The sequence below is a fragment of the Nelumbo nucifera genome, chromosome 3 (assembly GCF_055504915.1).
Source record: "Nelumbo nucifera cultivar China Antique chromosome 3, China Antique-T2T, whole genome shotgun sequence".
Lineage (NCBI taxonomy): Eukaryota > Viridiplantae > Streptophyta > Magnoliopsida > Proteales > Nelumbonaceae > Nelumbo > Nelumbo nucifera.
In genome coordinates, this window is record NC_142651.1 from 37,365,429 (window position 1) to 37,390,374 (window position 24,946).

The following is a 24,946-nucleotide window of genomic DNA, read 5'->3' on the forward strand; positions in this document are numbered from 1 at the left end:
CTAATAGAATTTTTAAAACGGTATTGAAAAGTTTCATTGAATTTAAAGCTATTAATAAAAAGAGAGTGCATAGGAGTTATGGTATGTGTAAATTACTTACATGCGCAATTTCAAGTGATAATTAACTGAAATAATTGAAAGGATTATTTACTAAAATACCCCTACAGTTTCATAAATTTAATAAAACCTATCCTATAGTTTGTGTTTCACTAAAACATCCTTGCAATCAATTTATTTAATTGACCTTTCATAAAATGAAAGTGGAAAATAACAGTTTTAACCCTAGCATCCATTCAAATAAATTAATTAAAAGAAACTAAAAACAAAAATGCCATTTTTGCACCTAGTAAAACATGGGCAATTACTATTTTTTTCCTCTATTTGGTCAATTTTGTTTTTATACAAAAAAAGTGTTAGGGTACTTTTCAGATAAATAACAATGGATCCATACTGAATTCGAGGTCTCGATCCCAACTTGTAAACATTTCTATTTATAACAAAGGTAGTGCATTTCAGTATGGATCCATTGTTGTTTATTCTAAAAGAACCCTAATGCTTTTTTGTATAAAAAACAAAATTGGCCAAATAGAGAAAAAATAGTGGTTGCCCGTGTTTTACTAGGTGCAAAAATGGTATTTTTGTTTTTAGTTTCTTTTACTTAAACTTATTTGAATGGATGGTTAGGGTTAAAACTATCATTTTCCACTTTCATTTAATGGAAGGTCGATTAAGTAAATTGATTGCAAACTAGGGGATGTTTTAGTAAAACACAAACTATAATGTAGGTTTTAGTAAATGACCCTTTAGTAAAACACAAATTATAGGTAGGTTTTAGTAAATTTATGAAACTATAGAGGGTATTTTAGCAAATGAAAAAAAGGGAAAAATCCCAACTAGTACCTATACTTTGGGCCTAATGCCACTTTGGTCCCCAAACTTTAAAATGCAACTATTCAATACCCGAGCTTTCAAAACATGCCAATCCGGTACCAGCCGTTAAGTGGCATTTGAAAATACACACATTCTCTTCGAGTTTCATCTAATTCTCTTTATCAACTATCCAAACATTGATAAAAAATGAACAATACCAAATCCTTACCTCTTCTATTCAAAACATGACCCCAACTTTTTTGAATAGAAGAGGCAAGGATTTGAAACTATTCATTTTTTATCAATGTTTAGATGGTTGATAAAGAGAATTAGATGACACTCAAAGGGCATTTATGTCTTTTTAAATGCCATTTAATGGTTGGTTAATAGGTTAACGACACTTTAAAAGTTCAAATACTAAAGGGAAAATTCCCGATAGGTACCCTGTACTTTAGGCTGAGTGCCAATTTAGTATCTATACTTTAAATCGTGACAATCTAGTACCCGAACTTTCAATTTGGGACAATTTGGTACCCGACGTTAGATTTCCGTCGGTTAGAGGATAGAAAGTCTTAAATACTCCCAGTGCTATTTTCGACCAATTAAAATTATTAAAATAATCTACCGAGCAATGCAAGTAGGAACCACTGTTCATACTTGCATTTATAGAGAACCAGCTCCCTCATGCTGATGGTGTCAGGTGAATGTGCCCACCGGGAAAGTTGATTTCGATGTACATGATGCCGTAAAATTATTGTGTCACCGAGAATCCGAGAAGCAGTGTCGTTTTCGGAGGACAACTCCTATTGCCCATCATTGGAACATTCTTGCGACCATTGTTTACTCAGTCATTGCCGAAGAAGACGACTTGTTGCCAGTGCCGAAGAGACAACCAGGGTTCGTTCGTTCAACCCAAAATGAAGAGGAATGTCGGCTCTCTTCTCATCTTTCGTTCATCCAACCCAGAATGAAGACAACAGGTTTCATTCGTTCAACCCAGAATGAAGACAACAGGTTTCGTTCGTTCAAAAAACTCGGAAACAAATCAAGCATACTAATTCATGGTTCCAAAAATAGCAATCCCCCACAATAATTTATCATAGTCTCCACCATGCAAACATGAGACTAGATAATTGAAATCTCAAAAAGGAAAACTCTCTCTTGGCTCTTGTATTGCCTGGTTCAAAAATCAAAACACAATCAGGGTTTTAAGCATCATTTCTTGGGCCATTCAGTAGGAAGAGCAGCGGCAGTGTTGGTGAAGGCATTTAAAACTAGAAAGGCTAGAATAGGAGAGAGATACAGTGTCCCTCCAAGAGGTGGAATAATCCCTCAGAATATGTTCAAGTAAGGATCACACAAAGTGTTGAATGAAGGAGGAAAAAAAGAAATTCCAAATCAAAACATTTGAGGCATAGAAGACAAAAAAGTTCAAAACAATCACTACAAGGATAACAATAGGCTCCATTAGAATTTTAAGTGTCTAGAAAATCAGGTAGCATATCTTTGTATTCTAATTGACAATGCACAATCATAGGCAAGAAAATTCAGAACTCCAATAGCTCTGATTGCTCAACATTGATTTTTCTTTACACTAGTAAGTGGAGAGCATTCATGAGAGTTAAAGAAGCGCACTTGAGAGGGCTAACAATGGCAGAGGAGTGTTGGGAAACCATGTCAAAACAAGCCAGACAATCAGCAGAGTGTTATAGATGTTCAAGAAGTTTAAAGTTCCATTTGACACCACAATCCCCGCCACTGAATCACCAGGTAAAATGGCAGGCTTGGCAGCAAAGTTGTGGTTGTACAAGGTATTGAGACTCCTGGAATTTCTGCAATGAATTTGAAAGAAGACTTCAATGTAGTACTCATGTCTCTTAAGAAACAAGAGAAATTTGTGCAACTTATGTCCTGATAAGAGTTATATGTGCCAACCACCCATGCTGATAACCAGCCCAAAACCCCAACCTAATTGTTTTCTTGTGTTCTTGGGCTACCATATCTCAAACCAGTTAATAATCTGACTAGATCAATATGACTAATTTCCATCGACATCTCCATCATCTAAGGCTTGTCCTTACTGACATTCATCTCCAACGTAATTTGGCCCTGCATGAATCTAACTAATTCCCTAGATTTCCCCTGTTAGAGCTGGCACACATCAATGGAATTTGGATCGTCAAGAATCAACCCTTTGCCACATTTAGGTAGGTAAGTTAGTATCTGAAGCAAAATGACCAACTCAAATACCATATGAGAACTACTTGGCTGTAGATATAATTCTTCCAAGACAGACAAAGTCTACATTCAAACTATAAAATTTTCTCTTGCAAGAACAATACGAGTGATTGATGTTTGAACAGAGAAAATAAATCCCTATCCAAGCCAAGGAATGAAGGAATAGCTTTCCACGATTGGTTTGAACATTTTCTTTAAGAAAAATTTCTGATTTATCCCAATGAAGGTTTTGTATGAACGAAAATTCCTAACCAAACAACTTATACATGGTATTTATAATGAGATACTATTTTGATGATGCGACGACAAAAACAGAAAGAAACAGTAAGCCATTACGAATGAATTATGAAATAGAACTTAAGAAAGTATTTTCCACCTTTCCCAATCAATTGCACGTACAAATGCCAATTGCGGGCAGACATTGTTTCAATTACTAGTCATCCTTCGATATGACAGTCTTGAAATGAAAATTCATAATTGTCTATATCAAAAGGATTCTAAAATTTTTCATCAGGGGAAGAGGGGTGCAGAGAATTACTTGGAAGAAGTTGCAAAAATTGGTAGGTAAAGAGAAGAGATTCTGAAGAAAAGGATTTGCAGAAATGACTGAGTTTTAAGGGCTTGAAACATCGATCAACGGATGATAACAGTGACTTGTGTAGCAGCTGGATGATATCGAGGGGTGTTGAAACGATGCATGAAACACCAAAAAGCGACCTGTGCCTTTTGTTCGTTCAACCCAGAATGAAAGCATGTTTCGTTTATTCAACCCAGAGTGAAAATAAGAAGGTTTTTTCATCAAAGGGTATTTTTAGTATTTTGAAATTTTTAACCCGCATGTGAGTTTCTAACCGATGGAAATCTAACGCCGGGTATCAAATTATTACAAATTGGAAGTTCAGGTACTAAATTGGCCCAAATTAAAAATTTGGATGCTAAATTGTCACGATTTAAAGTACGAATACTAAATTGTCACTAGGGGTGTTCACGGGTCGAGTTGGGTCGGTTTCATGGGATTTTCCCAACTGACCCAACCTAGTCGGGTTACCAGAGGTGGGAACCGAAACCGACCCATTGATAGGCCAAACCGACCTGGTCGGTTTGAGTCGGTTTGGATCGGTTTCGGTTTTGCTCCTGTACAAAGCCGAATAAACTCTGAATTAATTGAGGACTTGAGTTGAGGGGGGCGGACCAACCAAGTTAAATTAGAGAATAGAAGATTTTAAGAAAAGACAAAAGTGGAATTAGAAGACTAGTAGGAAACTATGAATTCTAATTGTAATTGCCTAATCTAGGTAAAAAACTAAAAAATGACACCTAATTAATTGAATTCTAATTGTAATTGCCTAATGGACCTTCTATTTCTAGTAGAAGTCTAGAAGACTAGTAGGAATTAGAAAACTATTCAAACTAGGAAGTAGGAACTAGCAAACTAATAGAAGAAAGACTAGTTCGGTTCGGATTGGGTCGGTTTCGGTATTCTTATGTGAAAACTGAAACCGACGCGAGATATCGGTTTTTGTATGTGCCCAACCCGAAACCAACCAGTACGAATGAAAACCCGGCCGACTCAGGTTGGGTCGGTCCGGGTTGGTCGATTTGGTCGAGTTGGGCATTCTTATGAATAGCCCTAATTGGCACTCTACGTAAGTACAAGATACCTATCGAGAATTTTCCCAATACTAAATTGCCAATTTTAAAGTTCAGGACAAAAATGACACTAAGCCTTTCAGGATACTAATAGCGAATTTTCCCAAGATGGGATCCAATGGCTCAACGAATAAATGTGGCGGACCGGCGGTCTAGTTGAGGGCCTTGAGGCAATGATTCAATAATGGGACTTCATCCAAGTTCAATTGTTCGGACGTCAGATGGGGATCTACTTTCCAACAATACCATCATATGTTTCAATCCAATACCAACGCTTACTATTGAATTTCTGCCCTTTCCGGCCTTTACACGCCTCCATCGCATTTTTCCGGTCCCCTTATGCGGGCTGTTCTCAAAGGACTCTTTTCTTTCAAGCCTTTCGACAAACAGAAGACCAAGTTGTTTTCCGCTCCCATTATCCGCAAAAGAGCGACAGAGACTCCAACTTCAATTCGATCTGATACAGACAGGGAGATGGGCTACGTCTTGAGAGTTAGGCTAGCGTCGTTCTTTGCTGGTGCTGCAACAGCGTCGGCTGTGGGCTTCTACATCCTTCACAGGGATTACAAGGTTGCCCATGCAGCCATCTCCCAGCAGGTTGGTGTAACTCCTCTGATCCATTCCCTTCGTCTCTGTTCGTGCATTCATATTCTAACTTTTCCATTTGACCATTTCGAAAGATGACTCTTTTGTGTAGACAGAACCCCTCTAAATAGGAAGGAAAAGGAATATAGTTGTGTTCGGTAATAATCTGGATAAACATTGAATCTTCCCCAAAAGCAAATTTCTTCTCTTTAAATTGACTGATACCTAGGCAGGGGCGGGGATAGTTTTTTGTAATTTCTAGAGAAGTTACCTCGTGAGGATGGGAGATTTTGGTAGTTATCAACATGAGGAGGGGTCTCTCGTTTAAGTTATTTAACCAATTGCAGCCATACATATGTTCCTTTTCTTCTAATTCTTCCACTTATTTTCTTTCTTTCTTTTTTTTTTTTTTTAAATAAAACCAGAGCCAAGGCAGATCTCTTTCCCTTGTGTCTTGTGGTTCTTTTGGACTATGAAATCTAATTTAGTATATTTTCTACCCTCATGTATGTTTGGCACATCTGCTGCAGAAGAAGCTATACTGGAGATCGAATTTCTAAATATTGAGAAAAAATGGTCTTTCAAATCTTTATCAAATCAATTGGTGTTCCTTAAAATTATTTTGCTACATAAGGTTTTATGTATAAACGAGAAATATTAAGGGTCTAGATGAGTTTATACACTTTAAGTTCTCAATTGTGCACTTGGTTTCATATATAGGCTTCGTTTGTTTCAATGTAAAATGGACCAAATTTTGTCATGCTGAAACATTTGAGCTAAAAATGCCAACCGTTATTTCTGAATCTAGTCCAGCCCTCCCAAGACCCCAGATAGCTGGGACCGACATTGGGTAATGACCTTATTGTACAAATTAAAAGGGGTGAAAAACAAAGTTTTTGCAGCAAAAGAGGAAGGTAGCAATTGTTGAGATATTTTAGTCAAAAATTAATATGTATTTGGTACACAAATATAGTACACAAATATACTCTAATGTATGCAAGCTCCTTCATTCCACTTGTGATCCCCCACACTTCTCTGGAATGAAAGGATAAAAATCTGAAGTTGGTAAACCATGGCCTAAAATTTATTATGACAAATACTCTTTTTGGTACAATTGAAGGAACATTTCTCTGTCTTTATTTCTCTCATGATTCATCTTGATATCTGTTGAAGGGAATTTGGTCTTTGAATGTAAGAATTGGATATAGAGATGCATGCTTTCGCTCATTGCAAGTCCTATTGGAATGCCATTAAATTAATAAAAAGAACTCTGATGTATTTTTGACCTCAAGTCTTTATCATCTATCTTGTGATGCCTAAAGTAGCTGTACATGTCCAAACCCACAACACCCTAGGACCTCTAATAAGAAACTCCAATCCACAAGATCGTAGGCCTTTTCTAAATCCAACTTATGAACAAACCCTTGCTTTCTGGACTTTCTCATATCCTCTACACATTCATTAGCTATTAGAATCTGATCTGTTATTTGTCTCCCTTGCATGAATGCTCCCTGGGCTTGACTAATGATGGAGGGTAGCTCTACTTTAATCCTCAAAGATAACACTTTAGCCAGGATTTTGTAAATGCTAGTCACCAAACTAATCGGCCTAAAATTTTTTGGATTTTTTGCTTCTTTCTTCTTAGGGATTAGGGCTATGAAAGTAGCATTAACTCCAAGGCTTACTTTGTTATTATCCTCAAATTCCTTAAACACAACAAAAAGGTCTTCTCTTACCACATTCCAGCAGTCTTGATAAAAAGCCATGGTGAAGCCATTTGGCCCAGGGGCTTTGGATCTATCCATTGAAAACACTGCATGCCTAATTTCCTCTTCTTCAAAACTTCTCTCTAACCAGATTGTTTGCTCTTCAGACAGCCTAGCCCGATCTAAACCTTCCAGCCTTAGTCTATTATTTGATGGCTTCCCTGCAATTGATTTAAAGTGATCCACCAACACTTTGTCTATCTCATCTTGATTTGTGACTTCCTCCCCATCCACTTCTAATTTGGCCACACAGTTTTTTCTTTTGCTCCCATTAGCCAACGCATGGAAAAATTTTGTATTGTCGTCCCCTTCTTTGATCCATTTGTGTCTTGACTTTTGCCTCTAGGACATCTCCTCTCTAAGGAAAACTTCTTCCAATTCCTTTTTTAAACTACTTCTCAAAATCCTTTCTTGCTCATTCATGATTCTTTGGGATTCTTTGGAGTCTAGCTCATCAATCCTAGACATCAAAATATTCTTGTGATCCTCTACCCTTCCAAAATTCTCCCGATTCCACTCTTTGATCCTATCTCTCAATCTTTTCAACTTTTTGTGGAACCTTACACCTTTCCACTTTACCCCTCTCAATTCTTCATTCCACCACTCACCAACCTTTCGTTCAAAGTCCGGATGAGTTAGCCACATGTTCTCAAATCTAAAGGGTTGCGGTCCAAAGCCTAGAGTTTCTTGACCTAATATGATAGGGCAGTGATCAGATGTAACTCTAGGAAGGGTTCTAGCCAACCAAATTCCTCCAATGGTCCTCCCACTCTACATTAAAAAGGAATCTATCAAGTTTGGAGCAATGGAGGTTTTCTTGGAATTTGGACTATGTAAAATTAGCTTGTAGAAGGGGTAATTCCTTTAGACCACAGGTGTTAATTAATTCATTGAAATTTATCATGCTTGTAGAAATCGATATTTGGGGATTATTTGATTCATTACAAAACCTGATTACATTGAAATCCCCCCCGACACCACGGGCCATCCCACAAGCCTTGAATTCCATACAACTCCTCCCACATTTCCTTCCTTTCTCTATAACCATTTGGCCTGTAGACATTAGGTAACACCCAACTAAATCCGTCTTCCACATTTCTAAATTTTAAAGAAATCGAGAATCTCCCTATAAGTTCTTCCACGGATTCTACAACATCCTCCCTCCACAAGGTCATTATCCCTCCTGATGCTCCTCATGAGGGAGCCAAGGTCCAGCACACTCCTCTTGATTTCCACACTTTTGACCCATCTTCTATCCAAATCTGCCAACTTGGTTTCCTGTAACAGAACTATATCAGGCTTCTCCCTTCTCAGCAAGTCTTTAATTGCCCTTCTCTTTCTTGCACTCCCTAGCCCTCTCACATTCCAACTAATAATTTTCATAGTAAGACTCCTTTTAAACGCCACTTACTAACCCGGTTCCATCTCACAAAGAACCCTTCCACTAAACTCAATATCACCCTCTATATCTGATATTAGCCTCTCCACTTCTGATCTCTTTTTCTTTTTTCTTCTCACATTCCCTTCTATCTTTTCATCCGGCCCACTGACTTCACCCACCCCCCCCCCCCAACCTAGAACTTCTGTAACTCTCCTTGTTTTGAGGATTTTCTTCAGGTTCCCTACCATCTTACCCCTCCTCCTTTGCTTTATATCCTCCAATAATGCACATATTTGCCCCCATATTCTTTCTAACTCTTCCTCTTGCTTTTTCTTAACCTCCAACTCTCCCTCACTCCTCTCACCTTCACCAGTGCTAAGCTCTATGTTTTCCTCCTTCCCTAAAAGTTCCTCTTGGAATGCTGGAATATCTGTTTCAACCACAGGAAAAGCACCAGTACCTAAAACCGAAAGGACAAGAGTACCTTCATTGTTGGGATCCAAATGAGCTTCTTCCAAGGGATCAGGTCCGGCATAGGAAGGCAAGTCTAATCTTGTCTTCTGTGGTCTGATCTGCTTAGGAGAATTTTCATAGGAAATCAACAACTTTTCAAATTCCGCAACTGAGTTAGTCTTCCACTGCTGTCTGGCTTTAGGCGATACATTACAGACCAATCCGGTATAGTCTTTTCTTTCCAAACCCATAACCTGTTCTTCTTGGGTTAAAGAGTTAATCTCCCTTGCAAGTATAGACAGAACCTGAATCCCAACCATAGTTTCCTTCTGCCGTTCCATCTTGCTCTTCGGGCCTCCGTCAAAACTTTGAGAATCAGTTCCCTTCTCCTCCAGAAATAATACTTCCGTGCCAAAGTTATCTTCTTCAGAAAGGTCCTTTGATCTGCTGAGATTGGTGCTTCCCAGACTCTCCGAATCATCTGATTCAGAATCGCTAGAGTCTTCATTCTTAGAGAGCTCCCTCCTTTCCTCTGAAACGTTTTGTTTAACACACCTTGGGTTACGCTTTTCTGGCGACGGATTCTCTAATCTTACCGTCGAAATCCACTTTTTTGAAACTCCAGAATGCACAGAGTTCATTCTTCCCGCTGCTTGGTCTGTAGCACTTGAAGAGGACGAAGATAGATGGTAAAAACCATCTATCGAAGGCACATGCTCAGTCACGTGCCTTTTTAAGTGTCTTTCTTTTGGGTTGGGCCCCTGAAATGGGCTCCCTGTATCCACTTGACCCGCCTTAAGTGGGCTTAATTTTTGCAGCCCATTTAAAGCTTCTGCCCCTGATTTAGGGAGTATCGACCTAAGCAGCTCAAGGAATGTGTTTGATGAAGACAGTCTGGGAACAGAGGTACTTTTTCAAGGGAACAAGGAAGAAGACGAGGCACCAAAGTTCGAGGAAGATGTCGTGAAGGTCAAAGATCAGTTGCCTAAGGCTACGGTTCAGGTGCCACTTGTACCTGCAAAGGAAGTCAGTCCATTAGTGCAGGAAGAGCAGGATATGATGTTGGTAGGAAACTCTTCTCACGCTCCAACCTGCAACGTAACACTAGAAGAAGGATAAAAATGGAAGAGTCTTTCACCTATTAAAGCAGACAGGGTTTTGATTCACAGTGTAAACTCTCTCACGCAAGCTCAGTCACAGGGAACAGCTTTAGGCCCATCTCCTTACGAGAACCCCTCTCCCTTGGAAGTCGTCCCCTCAGTCCCAAACATTACAGGTACTGTTGTCCATTCGGTTTTGGTTACTAATGTGCCTTCTGTGCTTGAAACAGATAAGTTCCAGTGGGGGGGATGAGAAGAGAGATTGACAGCTCTGAGTGCGAACTGAGAGAAGGTGAGATGGCAGTGGAAGAGGGATAGGAGGAACTAGAGAGAATTTGGGAGAGAATCTGCGCGTTGTTGGAGGAGTATAAAGAGAGGGAGGAGAAATTAGATCAAAGGGAGAGAGTAACAACTTTTCAAGAAAAGGACTATTACAAGAGCTCTAATCGGGGGGGGGGGAGATAAATGAAGCTAGTGCCTTAATGAGGAAGACTAAGGGTAACAATAGGAGAAAAAAGAAAAAGAGATCTGAAGTGGAGAGATTGATTTCAGATATTGGGGGTGAAATTGAATTTAGTGGGAGAGGGGAAAGAAAGACTTTGCTGTAAGGTGGAGTCTTTGAGAAGGGTTTTTTTTGAAAAAGTGCTTGATGAAGATCATTAGCTGGAATGTGAGAGGCTTGGGAAGTGAAAGAAAGAGAAGGGCAATTAAAGATTTGTTGAGGAGAGAGAAACCGGACATAGTCTTGATGCAGGAAACCAAGCTGGCAGAATTGGATAGAAGATGGATCAGAAGTGTATGGAGATCAAGAGGAGTTTGTTGGACTTCGGCGCCGTCCTATGGAGAATGAGATGTGGGAAGAGTTGTATGCCATACGAGGTCTGTGGGAGGGTCCTTGGTGTCTTGGGGGGGACTTTAATGTAATTAGGTTTTGTACCGAATCTAATAACCCCCAAAGGACAATTACAACCAGCATGAGGAAGTTCAATCATTTCATTAATAACTGTGGTCTAAAGGAGTTACCCCTCTTACAAGCCAATTTTATATGGTCGAATTTCCAAGAAAACCCCCTTTGCTTGAAATTAGACAGATTCCTCTTTACTGAAGAGTGGGAGAATCATTGTACGAACTTGATGGCTAGAGCCTTACCCAGAGTCACCTTTGATCACTACCATATCCAACTAAGTCCTGAAACCTTAACTTCTGGTCCTTGGCCTTTTAGATTTGAGAATATGTGGTTAACTCATCCGGATTTTGTGCACTTGATTGGGGAATGGTGGAGAGAAGAATTAAGAGGAGTGAATTGGAAGGGAGGAAGATTCCAAAAAAAATTGAAAAGGTTGAGATCCAAAATTAAGGAGTGGAATAGGGAACACTTTGGAAGGATAAAGGAGCAAAAAATTGACTTGATGTCTAGGATTGAGGAATTTGATTCCAAGGAAGCTCAAAGGATGATGAGTGAGCAAGAATGGGTTTTGAGAGGAAATCTAAAGAAGGACCTGGAAGAGGTCCTTTTGAGAGAGGAAATCTCGTGGAGGCAAAAGTCGTGACATAAATGGATTAAGGAAGGGGATGGAAATACTAAATTTTTCCATACATTGGCTAATGGGAGGAGAAGAAAAAAATTTGTGGCTAAGTTAGAAGTGAATGGGGAGGAACTCACAAATCAAGATGAGATAGCCAGATGCTTTGTGGGTCATTTCAAATCAATCTATAGGAAACTGTTGAATAATAGGCCAACCTTGGAAGACTTGGAGTGGACTAGATTGTCTGAAGAACAAGCAAATTGCTTAGAAAGGGACTTTAGTGAAGAAGAGATCAGACAGGCGGTGTTTTTAATGGATAGATCCAAAGCACCTAAAGCAGATGGCTTTACAATGGCTTTTTATCAGGATTGTTGGGATGTGGTCAAACAAGACCTTGTTGGGGTGTTTCATGAATTTGTAGATAAAAAAACGGTGAGCCCTAGGGTCAATGCTACCTTCCTAGCTCTAATCCCAAAGAAGGCAGAAGCAAAGAACCCTAAGGACTATTGGCCAATCAGTCTAGTGACAAGCATCTATAAAATCCTGGTTAAAGTGTTGTTGTTGAGAATCCGAGTAGTACTACCCTCCATCATCAGTTAAGAACAAGGTGCTTTTGTGTAGGGGAGGCAAATAACGGATTAGTTCCTAATAGCAAATGAGTGCGTGGAGGACATGAGAAAGTCAGGAACCCAAGGTTTCGTTTGTAAACTAGATTTGGAGAAGGCTTATGATCTTGTGGATTGGAGTTTTTTACTAGAGGTCCTAGGGTGCTGTGGGTTTGGAGCTAGATGGTGCAATTGGGTAAAGGGCTGTATTAGTTCCTGCCATTGGAAATACTAAAATTTTCCATGCATTGGCTAATGGGAGGAGAAGAAAAAATTTTGTGGCTAAGCTAGAGGTGAACGGGGAGGAACTCACAAATCAAGATGAGATAGCTAGATGCTTTGTGGATCATTTCAAATCAATCTATAGGAAACCATTGAATAATAGGCCAACCTTGGAAGACTTGGAGTGGACTAGATTGTCTGTAGAACAAGCAAATTGGTTAGAAAGGGACTTTAGTGAAGAAGAGATCAGACAGGCGGTGTTTTCAATGGATAGATCCAAAGCACCTGGTCCAGATGGCTTTACAATGGCTTTTTATCAGGATTGTTGGGATGTGGTCAAAGAAGACCTTGTTGGGGTGTTTCATGAATTTGTAGATAAAAAAAATGGTGAGCTCTGGAGTCAATGCTACCTTCCTAGCTCTAATCCCAAAGAAGGCAGATGCAAAGAACCCTAAGGACTATAGACCAATCAGTCTAGTGACAAGCATCTATAAAATTCTGGTTAAAGTGTTGTCGTTGAGAATCCGAGTAGTACTACCCTCCATCATCAGTCAAGAAAAAGGTGCTTTTGTGCAGGGGAGGCAAATAACGGATTAGTTCCTAATAGCAAATGAGTGTGTGGAGGACATGAGAAAGTCAGGAACCCAAGGTTTCGTTTGTAAACTAGATTTGGAGAAGGCTTATGATCTTGTGGATTGGAGTTTTTTACTAGAGGTCCTAGGGTGCTGTGGGTTTGGAGCTAGATGGTACAATTGGGTAAAGGGTTGTATTAGTTCCTGCCATTACTCCGTTTTGGTTAATGGGGTGGTGAAAGACTTTTTCCCAGCTTGTAAAGGCCTTAGACAAGGTGACCCTTTCTCCCCTTTTCTTTTTACCCTGGTTGCAGATGTCTTCAGTAGATTAATCTCTAAAGCAGATAGGGAAGAGGAAGTTAGAGGTTGGAGGATCGGAAGGAACAATGACCGGGTAACCCACCTGTAGTTTGCCGATGATATCATAATTTTTTGTGAAGGGGGTGACAGGCTGGAAGTGAGAAATCTCAAAAGCATTGTTACAACACTTTGAGAATGTCTCCAATTTGAAGATAAACCTGGATAAGAGTTGTGTGGTAGGGGTTAATCTGAATGAGAGGACTTTGTAGTCTGTGGCGGATTGTTTAGGTTGTCCCATTTCTTCTTGGCCCTTGTAGTATCTAGGTCTCCCTTTAGGGGCTAACCCAAAGGAGAGTAGATTTTGGACTCCAATTCTGGAAAAGTTTGAGAGAATATTAGCTTCTTGGAAAAAGAACTACATTTCCATAGGGGGTCGAGTGACTTTATTGAGGGCTACCTTAGCAAATTTACTGGTTTATTTTCTCTCTATCTTTAGGATTCCTATTAGGGAAGCTAAGAAGTTGGAGAGGATAATGAGATCTTTTCTGTGTGAGCCTGGGGAGGAATAGAAAGATCATCTAATCAATTGGGAAATAGTTTGTAGCAGTAAAGAGGAGGGTGGACTGGGAGTAGAATGGTTAGCTCAAAGGAATAAAGCTCTCTTAGGGAAGTGGTTGTGGAGGTGGCCTAGAGAAAGGGAGAGATTATGGCATGAAGTGATAGCTAGTATACATGGCAGACGGGAAAATGGTTGGGCTGCAGGTGTATCACGTCAAGCTACGTTGGCATCTCCTTGGAAAGCAATTCAGAGTGTCCTCCCTCAGTTTCTCAACTTGGTCAGGTATGATGTCAACTCTGGTGGCTCTGTTTTATTTTGGGAAGATACTTGGGTGGGTACCATTGCCCTTAAGGACAAATTCCCGACTCTCTATTCTCTTTCCCTTTACAAGGAAAAAACTGTTTCTCATTTTCTTCCTTCTATTACTTCACCCTCTTCCTTAAGCTGGGGCTTTGGTTTTAGGAGAGGTTTGAGGGATGTTGAACTTAGTAGTGCTTCAGAATTGTTGTCTCTTCTTGGCAGTGTCTTTCTGAACCCTCTTCGCTCGGATGTGAGACTTTGGTCCCCTCATCCAAAAGGTTTTTTCACTTGTGCTTCCTTTTTTATAAGTCCCTTTGCCCTTCCATGGGACAGTTGGGTTTCCCTGCTAAGGAGATTTGGTTCAGACCCGTTCCTCCTAAAATTATAATATTTTGCTGGGAGGTGTTTTATGGAAAGATCAATACTCTGGATTGCTTGCGGAAGAAAAGGCCTTTCATGTGCTTGTCCCCTAACTGGTGTGTACTTTGCAGGGCTAGCGGTGAGGATTGTTCCCACTTATTTGTATCTTGTTCCTTTTCTAGTGCTATTTGGAGTTGGATCTTTTCTTTGTTTGGATGCAGGTGGAATCTGTCCTCAGAATTAAGTCAGCTGTTCGATCCTTCTTGTTTTGTGTGGCCTACAAAAAAAAAGGAAAAACGATGTGAGATGTATTAGAGCAGCAGCCTTGTGGACAATTTGGGAAGAAAGGAATGCTAGGGTGTTCAAAGAAAAGGAAAGAAGCTTACAAACTGTTGAGGATTGTATATTGAGTAGAGCCATTCACTGGCTCAGAACTTCGGACTTCTTTCATACGTTTTCCTTTGATGACATTTGGAGTAACTGGAAGGCGGTAGCCACTAGTCATACGAGGAGGGACAAGGCAGCTGCAATGTGGAAGCCTCCGCCTGAAGGTTGGGCAAAGCTGAATTTTGATGGTAGTAGCCAATGAAACCCAGGCCCTTCAGGGATATGAGGGGTGCTGAGAAATAGAGAGAGCAACATCGTAGCTTTGTTTTCAGGCCCTGTGGGAATAGGAGGTTCAAATAGAGCAGAGATCTTAGCGGCTGTACAAGGCATCCAGATTGCTGAACAGTTAGGAATTCAACACTTGATAGTTGAAGGAGACTCTAAAATTGTTGTTGGATGGCTGACAAAGCCAGCTTCAGCTATGTGGCGATATAGAGATTTATTGAGGAAAGTCAATTGGCTCACAAGAAATATGACAGTTACCTCTCTTTGGGTAGAAAGGTTAGCAAATTCCTTAGCGGATGGACTAGCTAAGCAAGGGGTTTCAAGGGATCATTTGTTTTGGGCTGCTATGTAATTTTATTTATGTTTATTTCTGCTTATCCGGTTCTTAAGTGATGTAATACTTTGTTAGAAGAGGTAACAACTCGTGCCTCTTCATGGGTTTCCTGTATTGCCTTATATTCTGATTTAATAAATTATTTTCATTCATCAAAAAAAAAAAAGCTTCTGCCCTTGATCTTTTATATGGGCCTTCTTTAGAACGCCCAATACCCACTGCTTCCGATTTGGCCGACCCAACTTTTAGAGTTCGGGGCCCACCAAACCTAATTTTATTTTCTTCCTTTTGGCCCAACTGTTTAATCTTCCCATTTTCAACATATTCTCCTAATTCTTTCTGATCTTCTCGCAGAAAAGCAGTTGTAGTAGCTGGTTTGGAATAGACGCCACTTGTAATTGCATGGGCATAAGATTTGTTAGAGGCCTAGCAGCTAGCTTGTTGCTCATGATTGAAACTTTCCATCTTCTGCAAGTCTTTTGAACTTCCCCAAGTTTTGTTCGCCCTTTTTTGTATAACTTTCCTTTCCTCGCAGGTCCTCCAATCCTTTGCTGCCATGCAAGACTTCATCTTCAACCTTTACATCTTCCTCCTTCCTAGCTTCCCTCCACAGTTCGGCTTCCATGGAAGAAGCCAACCATACCTCTATGAAAGCACCTTCCACCTTCACATTTACTTTCCTGGGAATATCCTCGGGCTTGACTCCATTCAACAAAATAGCTGCAGACCTGAGATCTCCCCAGAATACACCTTCCAATTTTTCTCCACACACCACTGCTATCACTTCTGCAACTTCATCCTTCCAAAGATGGAAAGGTAACCCCACGGTACGCACCACCACCCCATTTGAGATCGAGGAGACTTTTGAGTTGGAAGAAGGGGACCACCTAAAGATATTAATCGAGCCAAAATCATCTTGTAAACATACATCCTCAACTCCTACTCTATTTTCAAGTGGATCCAGCAGGGCTTTGCACGCATCAAAGGGTGTAAGGATATATTCTGTTCTCAATTTCAAATGTTTTGTCAAAGTACCAGCAATTTACCCTATTTTTAGAGGGTGTAAGGATATATCCTTGACTACCCCATTTTTCGGTCTTGGTTAATGGGGTAGTCAAGGATTTCTTCCTAGCTTTTAGAGGGTTAAGGCAAGGTGACCCCCTTTCCCCCTTCCTCTTTACCTTAGTTGCAGATGTTTTCAGTAGTTTGATCTCTAAGGCAGAGTTGGAAGGAGTAGTGAGAGGTTGGAGGATAGGAAGGAATGGGATTAGGGTGACCCACTTACAGTTTGTTGATGACCTAATAATCTTTTGTGAAGGGGGTGATGGGAGAACAGTAGGTAATCTCAAATCTTTGGTAAAGCACTTTGAGAGAGTATCAAATCTTAAAATAAACATGGAAAAGAGCTGTGTGGTGGGTGTGAATCTGGATGAGAGGACTATTGAGTCTGTGGCCGAGTGTTTAGGTTGTTCCATTTCCTCTTGGCCTTTACAGTATTTAGGTCTACCTCTAGGAGCCAACCCTAAAGAGAGCACCTTTTGGGCCCCGGTTCTGGAAAAGTTTAAGAGGTTAGCTTCGTGGAAAAGGAACTATATTTCTTGAGGGGGTAGAGTGACATTACTCAAGCTTCTTCCTTAGCAGATCTGCCAATTTATTATTTCTCTGTGTTTAGGATTCCTGTTAGGGAGGCCAAGAAGTTGGAGAAATTAATGAGAAATTTTCTTTGGGAGCCAGGGGAGGAAAAAAAGGATCACTTAATAAATTGGGGAATAGTGTGTAGGAGGAAAGAGGAGGGTGGGTTGGGACTGGGGAATTTAGTTTTGAAGAATAAAGCGCTCCTAGGAAAATGGTTGTGGAGATGGCCCTTAGAACAGGAGAGACTATGGCATGAGGTGATTGATAGTATACATGGCAGTTCGGGAAATGGATGGGATGCTGGTGTATCACGTCAAGCCACGTTGGCAACTCCTTGGAAAGCAATTCAGAGTATTCTCCCTCTTTTCCTCAATTATATCAGGTATGATGTCAGTTCTGATAATTCTGTTTTGTTATGGGAAGACATCTGTGTGGGCAATTCTGCCCTTAAAGACACTTTCCCTTCTCTCTATTCCCTTTCTTGCTACAAGGGTAAAGCAATCTCTCACTTTCTTCCAACATCTATTTCTCCATCCTCTCTAAATTGGGACTTTGGGTTTCATAGGGGCTTGAGGGATCATGAACTCTCTTGTGTTTCAAACCTTTTGTCACTACTTGAAAATGTTTTTCTGGACCCTTTAAGATCTGATGTGAGACTTTGGTCCCCTAATCCAAAAGGAACTTCACGTGTGCCTCTTTCTTTAAGTCTCTTTGCTCTCCCTCGGGACAAGTGGGTTTCCCAGCTAAGGAGATTTGGTCTAAACCTGTACCTCCTAAAATTATCATTTTCTGCTGGGAGGTGTTCTATAGGAAAATCAACACTTCAGTTATTGCAGAAGAGAAGGCCTTGTATGTGCCTGTCTCCTAATTGGTGTGTACTTTGCAGGGCTAATGGTGAGGATTGCTCTCACTTACTCTTAACCTATTCCTTTTCTGATGCTATTTGGGGTTGGACCTTTCCTTTGTTTGGTTGTAGATGGAATTTGATCACAGCTGTAGGTCAGATCTTTGACCCTTTCTTCTTTGTGTGGCCTACAAAAATTGGTAAAATTATGTGGAAGTTCATTAGAGCTGCTGCTTTGTGGACAATTTGGGAAGAAAGAAATGCGAGGATTTTCCAAGAGGAGAGAAATATTCAGAACGTAAAGGATTGCATTTTGACCAGGGCAATGCATTGGCTGAGATCATTGGATTTCTTTAAAATATATTCCTTTGATGACATTTGGAGGAATTGGATTGCTGTGGCTAATAGCAGTTACAGGAAGAACAGGGTACCAACTGTGTGGGTGCCTCCTTCAGAAGGCTGGACAAAGCTGAATTTTGATGATAGCAGCCAAGGAAATCCGGGTCCGTCAGGGATAGGTGGGGTGCTGAGAGATAAAGACAGTAATATTTTAGCTTTATTCTCAGACTCCGTGGGTATTGGAGATTCTATTAGAGCCGAGATTCTAGCGGCAATACAAGGTATTTAGATTGCAGACTAGTTAGGAGTTCAGAATTTGCTTATTGAAGGAGACTCCAAAGTCGTGGTGGGTCGGTTAAAAAATCCAGTTTCAGTTATTTGGTGCTAGAGGGATATTATGAGGAAAGCCAATTGGTTTTCAAGGAACATGAATGTTAATTATCAGTGGGTGGGTAGAACAGCTAATACCATAGCGGATGGGTTAGCTAAGCAAGGGGTATCAAGGGAACATTTATTCTGGGTAGCTATGTAAACTTTCATTTCTTAGTCTGATGTAGTACTTTGTTATTGTTGTGGAGAGGTACCAACTCGTGCCTCTCCTTTGGGCAGGCTGTATTGTAATTTCATTTTGATTATCATGAATAAATTATCAATCATTTATCAAAAAAAAAATTTACCTTCCAAGCACATATTTTTTCTCTCTTTTATGATTAATGGCAAAATTTAGATCCGAAGGGGGTCTTTTTCATTGTATTTCATTCAGTAGACATAATGAGCCGATTCATATATGATCTTTAGGATCATTCTTCATATGCTATACAATGCTATACAAGATCTCTCTCATGAAACCCGACCTTTATGACTCTTGCAAGACCATCATAAAATTTTTTGATGCAGATCAGTACTGGTCTTGTAAACATGTAAAAAGGGCAGCCCAGTACACGAGGCTCCTACTAATGTGGGGTCTGGGGAGAGAGAGATATATGCAGCCTTGGCCCTGCACATACACGGAGGCAATTTCCAAGATTTGAACCCTTGATCCTTTAATGGTCTTAAAAATATGTATCAGAGAAACATAAAATACTGAAGAAAGTATAGAAGCAATGGAACATGATAGTGTATGCATCATTAAAGGATCATGTAGGAAAATGTAAAGGACTAGGAGAAAAAGGAAATAGTAAGGAAAGAGGAGAGATGTTATGGAGTATTGAGAGTGGCTTTTATGGGGGTTTTTAGTGATGAATTAAAAGGGGTTGATTGAAGTTCTATAAGCTAAACAAGCAAATTAAGGCCTAATAAGTCAAAATTTTAGAGAGATAGTGAGTAAATTATGAGAAATGAAGAATCTATATTGAATTTTGCAGACCACCTGAAAAGGAGTAACAGGAATAAATTGAAAAAGGGACTGGCTGGGATAATTAGGGTTTCTTTGATGATGTGATTTGAATTCTGGAAGAGACAAATTCTAGAGAAATTTTCTCTAGAATTGTAACCGAAGGAAAGGCTGAAATCTAACAAGAGGTTGATTGTTTTCCTTTTAGTAATGAACTAAGAGTGCAGATATTGGAAGTTGAACCACCAAACAAGCTTCAATAAGCACCATTAGAAAAAACACAACGCTAATAAAGAGTTGGAGAGACAAGGGAGAAGAAAAGAACAACTAGAAGTAGAAATAGAAAGAATCAGAAAAAAAGAGAGAGACAAACAGAAAAAAAGAAGAGAAAATCAACTAGAACCAGTGTTGGATTTTCTAGAATTAATCACTTTAGGGTTGATTGGAATCACTTGTTAATCAATGGAAGCAACGGTGAACTCAAATTCATTAATCACTCTCAAATGGAAGTGTAAAGAACCATATCTGGATGTTGATACCAATTTTATCATCCTGACTTCAAAGACACTTTCTACTTTAGAGTGGAAGCTTTTGCTGGGTTTCTAGCTTTGGATGGTATTCTAACATCAGATCATTTAAAGAATAGGGGATTCAAGATGGAAAGTATATGCTATTTATGTTATAATAGTTGGGACAATGTGTCATGCTTATTGATCAAGTGCAGGATGGCAACTGCTGTTTGGCATTTCATTTCTTCATTTGGTGTTCAATTTGATCTTCCTGACATTCCTGAGGGGATCTCTAAGTGGACAGAAATTAATGTTAGCAATAAGGCTAGCATATTTTGGAGCTACATTCTTTTTGCTATTTTCTGGGGAATATGGAAGGAGAGGAATGAAAGATTGTTCAAGGATAAATCCAGGAACATTGACAGATTATGTGCTGATTAGTATTATGCATTGTCATTCTTTTTAATATGAGACATTGAGACATCTTTCATAAAAAGAGGGAAAAAAAGATGAGATCCTCCCTCCTCCCCCTCCTACTTCCTCCTCATCCCCCTCTTATGGTGGCTTACGCCTCTTACGTTCTGACCTATGCCTCATCACTCCAGGTAGTGGAAAGCCCTGCATCACGCCTCTGTGGTTGAAAACATTGGTAGAGTCAGAAGAAGCTCTATGCACATAGAGTTAATGATGGATCAGAGATGAGACACATTTAGAATGGTTTTCTTCTAAGCAAATGGATTTGGAGATTTAACAAAGAACCATAAAGCCTATGGAGGAGATTTAATAATGAGCTTCTATTTGATTCTCATAGAGACTCAACAATTGGATGAAATGTTTTTTAGATTGATAAAACCAGAAGTAGTGTGGAGTCCTGGACTAAGGATGAACCGGTTATAGGAAGGTAAGGACATTGGCTGAGTTGTTTCTAAAATTACAAGGTCATGGTCTAGTTCCCGATCACCCTGATTCTGAAATTTTGTCTTGGAACCCATCAGATTTGTTTCTACATTACAAAGTCATGGTCCAGTTCCCCAGCAACATAATTTGGTGCCCCTAAGCCTCCAAAAAGGACCTTTTGAGGTACACTCTGCAGTCATGGTAAGTGTCTCACCACTGATACCATCTTTTTATCCACTGCTCTCCCAATTTTTTTGGAATTTTCGGACTGCATTAATCTAGAGCTGGCATTTAGAAGGTCAAAAGAAGCAAAGCCCTATGGTCCATGATCCCTTTTACTGTATTTTGAACCATCAGGGGTAAATGAAATGCTAGAATATTTGAAACCAAAGCAAATGCCAAAGAGTGATTCTTAGAAGAAACAGAAAAGGCACTTTTTTTCCTATCACTTATGGGTGTCTGCTTCTTATCAAAGATGAAATGTGCCCAATTCAGTTGAAATAAGCCAAAGTGTTAAGTGAATATTGGATCCTAGAATCATTGGATATATTTCAAACTTCCCTCAGGAATAAGGTATCAAGTTAGAATAAATAAGTTTTCATTTTTTAACATTGAATGAAAATTTAGATTGCTCTTATACTTGACTTTGCAATGAAGGGCGAGAGAGGATTCAGAGCAGTAGGAAGATGGAGGTCTGAGGTGTCGATCGAAGGCAAGACGTTCAAGTTCGAAGAGGAAAGGACCAAAGGCAAGGTTGCACTGAAAATCAGAGAGAATAACAGGGCGACAGTGTTGGAGTCATAGGAGGTCATAGCATGGATGAAAGGTTTCATAGATGGGGCTATCAACTCTGGTAAGGTGAATGGTTGGAAAAACTCCATGTCAGTTCCAGGCAAGAGATATGTAACAGAACTTAATAGAAACAAGAAGGGGTGGTTCATCACTGTGGTGGAGTTTTTTGGAACAAATGGAAAAAAATGCTTTGTGTGCTGGAAGGGAGATTGCAGAAGGGGTGGATGGCTTTTGTGCAGGTGCTGTAGTCTTACCTTGTAGCTTCGGAAGAGAAGGGAGTGGATGGAGGGAAGGCAACTGGCCAAAAGCTTGAAGACCAGAGTCAAAAAACTCAGGAGGAGGCACCATCGATTGGTACCTCTGGAGTGTAGAAGTGCAAGGTCATCTGAGTCCTGAAATGGTGGTTGCTTGATCTTCTATTCATCGAAGAATACTGGTAGGAGTGGGGAAGGAGGATTGGAAGAAAAGAATGGTGTTAGTGGCTGATAAAGGGGTGACAGATTGGAAGAAGGTTCTGAGTACAGTTGCAGGAGAGATAGGTGCTGGGAATGAAGCAATGCTGTTCCCTTTTGCGGAGACGAAAGCCGTGCTTGATGTAGGCAACCAGGAACTAAGCTTCAAAGCAGTTGTGGTGGATGGAGGTCTGATACAGGTTCAGAACTGGAGCCCAATCTGCAATGAAGTCGAAGTTCAAGATGGGTGTGTTTGGCTGAAGCTAATAGGCCTTCCATTTCACCAAGGCGAGACCCTGTTCTTGAGTATATAGTGCAGAGCCTGGGAGGTATTTTAGTGAAGGCTGATAGACGTAACCTGAGTGCAGTGGAGTTACAGGTTGCTGGTGTTAGACACGAGAACTTGCCGAGGTTCTTTGAAATCTGTTTGGATGAAGCCTAGTACAAGGTGTGGGTGGCTTCAGAAGTCGAACGGTCGTGGTGGGAAGGAGGTCCTAAGGTTGAAGATGATGAGATGGCAGGGTGGTGGACATGTGGAGGGAAGAGGGAGGGCGGTGAAAAGGTGGAGCAGATGAAGGTTAAATCTGGGGTTACTGTGTCGGCTAGGGAAAACCAAAAGATAGGCAACCTATTTAAGGAAATTAATTCAAATGGGTTTGAATTGGGCTTTTCATCTTATGCTGACGTGGCAAAGTAGATATCTTCTAGGAGCAGAATGGCTTGGTCCAAGCTGGTGAAGGTACCGGGACAACATTGGAAGGAGCCACGTGACAACTTAAAATGTCACATGGGTGGGTTGGACAGGTTGGAAAGTGAACCGGGCCACTCATTTAAGGGCCAACGTGACAACTTTGGTGGTCACGCAAGCCGGGCGGGCCTAATACCGAACACAGGTCTTTTTCGAATGACTCACATGATAACTTAAGTTGTCACGTAGGAAAAGGGGAAGGACTATGTGGAGAGGTCTGAGGGCTGCAGTATGTTGGACAATATGGGAAGAAAGAAAATTCAGGATATTCTCAGCAATTGAGAGAGGGGTGGAAGAATTAAAGGGTATCATTCATTTTAGGGCTATACAGTGGCTGAAATCTTTGGAACTATTCATAGGTTACACAGTGGATGACATGTTGAGGAAGTGGGGTGAAATAGCAAAATGCACATCGACCAAGTCAGTAATGAGTGTGTCTTGGACACCTCCACCTGCTGGGTTCTTGAAATTAAATTTTGATGGGAGTAGTAGGGGGAACCCTAGACAATCAGGGATTGGGGGTGTCTTTAGGGATGAGAATGGGGTGAAATAGCAAAATGCACATAGACCAAGTCAGTAATGAGTGTGTCTTGGACACCTCCACCTGCTGGGTTCATGAAATTAAATTTTGATGGGAGTAGTAGGGGGAACCCTGGACAATCAGGGATTGGGGGTGTCTTTAGGGATGAGAATGGGGTGAAATAGCAAAATGCACATAGACCAAGTCAGTAATGAGTGTATCTTGGACACCTCCACCTGCTGGGTTCATGAAATTAAATTTTGATAGGAGTAGTAGGGGGAACCCTGGACAATCAGGGATTGGGGGTGTCTTTAGGGATGAGAATGGGGTAACTTTTGCCTTGTTCTCAGGCCCAATTAGAGTGGGTGACTCCCTTAGAGCTGAGATCTTTGCAGTTATGGAAGGAGTCCAGAAAGCCAAGGAGATGAACATCAAAAAACTCTTAATTGAAGGGGATTCGGAGGTGGTGATAGGGTGGCTGAATGCAGACAGCAATGGTTTATGGAGGTACAGTAATCAGAGGAGGAAATTTAAGTGGCTGGTGCAGGAGATGGAAGTTAAAATGTGCTGGGTCAAAAGATCAGCCAATTCTCTAGCTGATGGTTTAGCTAAACAAGGGGCAGAAAGGGATTCAATGTTTTGGGCTAAGTTGTAATTTTTTGTCTCTACCTATTCTTTTGTTTTCTTGATTGTACTTGGAAGATAAGTGTGTTTGTCTTCCTTATGTAACTTCTTTGGTGAATTAATGAAATTGTTATTGATCAAAAAAAAAAAAATCCTAGAATCATTGGAAATGAAAAATGTTAGGAGTACTTTGACGAGGCACTCACTATTTTAACATAATTGGGGGGGGGGGGGAGAGAGAGAGAGAGAAACCATTTCTGCATTACATGCTTATTTTAAAATAACTTAAGGGTTGGGTGGTGACAGTTATCCCTGGTTTGAGATCTCCCCATATTTCAAGTAATTGCTACATTACAGTGATGTACACTTTCTGTGGCCATTCTTTATGAAACATGAGCCAGAGATGTAAAATACATGTTGCACCATTTTGAATGTTCCCGTTTATTTGGCTATAGATATGAATATGACTCAAAATTCTTGTAGATAAAGGCTCAAGTAGGTTGTTTGATCCTGTTCTAATGATAACTTGATGATTTTCTTTATCCAGGTGAAAGAACTCTCTGAATCTCTTGATGGACGTATTTCAGCACTGGAGAAGTTGAAAGAAGTTGAAGCTCCAAGACATGTGGAGGCCACAGAGTAGATGGCATGAGGTTCTGCTTTTGATAAAAGTTCCATTTGTTAGCTCCTGAAATCTTTTTTTTACGTCATATAAGAACCATGAATGCAATTTTCGATAATAATCACTACTCAGTATGATATGCCAGAACTTATTTGTTACAATACAATGATTCTAATACTGATCTTTTTTTAGTTGATA

General features: G+C 40.2%; 1 protein-coding gene and 1 pseudogene across 1 annotated transcript; one reads left to right on the forward strand and one right to left on the reverse strand.

Moving 5' to 3' along the window:
• Positions 1-1,915: 1,915 nt before the first annotated feature.
• LOC148801126 (ylmG homolog protein 2, chloroplastic-like) lies at positions 1,916-5,077 on the reverse strand (annotated as a pseudogene).
• Positions 5,056-24,946, forward strand: LOC104593632 (ABC transporter A family protein). Its single transcript, XM_010253590.3, has 2 exons — positions 5,056-5,355; positions 24,674-24,946. The coding sequence occupies exons 1-2, from the start codon at positions 5,098-5,100 to the stop codon at positions 24,767-24,769; spliced, it is 354 nt and encodes a 117-aa protein (XP_010251892.1). The 5' UTR covers positions 5,056-5,097; the 3' UTR covers positions 24,770-24,946.

Bases quoted from the DNA above. Each gene is read 5' to 3' on its own strand.
- LOC104593632 (XM_010253590.3), top strand. From the start codon at position 5,098: ATGCGGGCTGTTCTCAAAGGACTCTTTTCTTTCAAGCCTTTCGACAAA. The intron at 5,356-24,673 runs GTTGGTGTAACT...TTCTTTATCCAG, and splicing joins ATGCAGCCATCTCCCAGCAG to GTGAAAGAACTCTCTGAATC.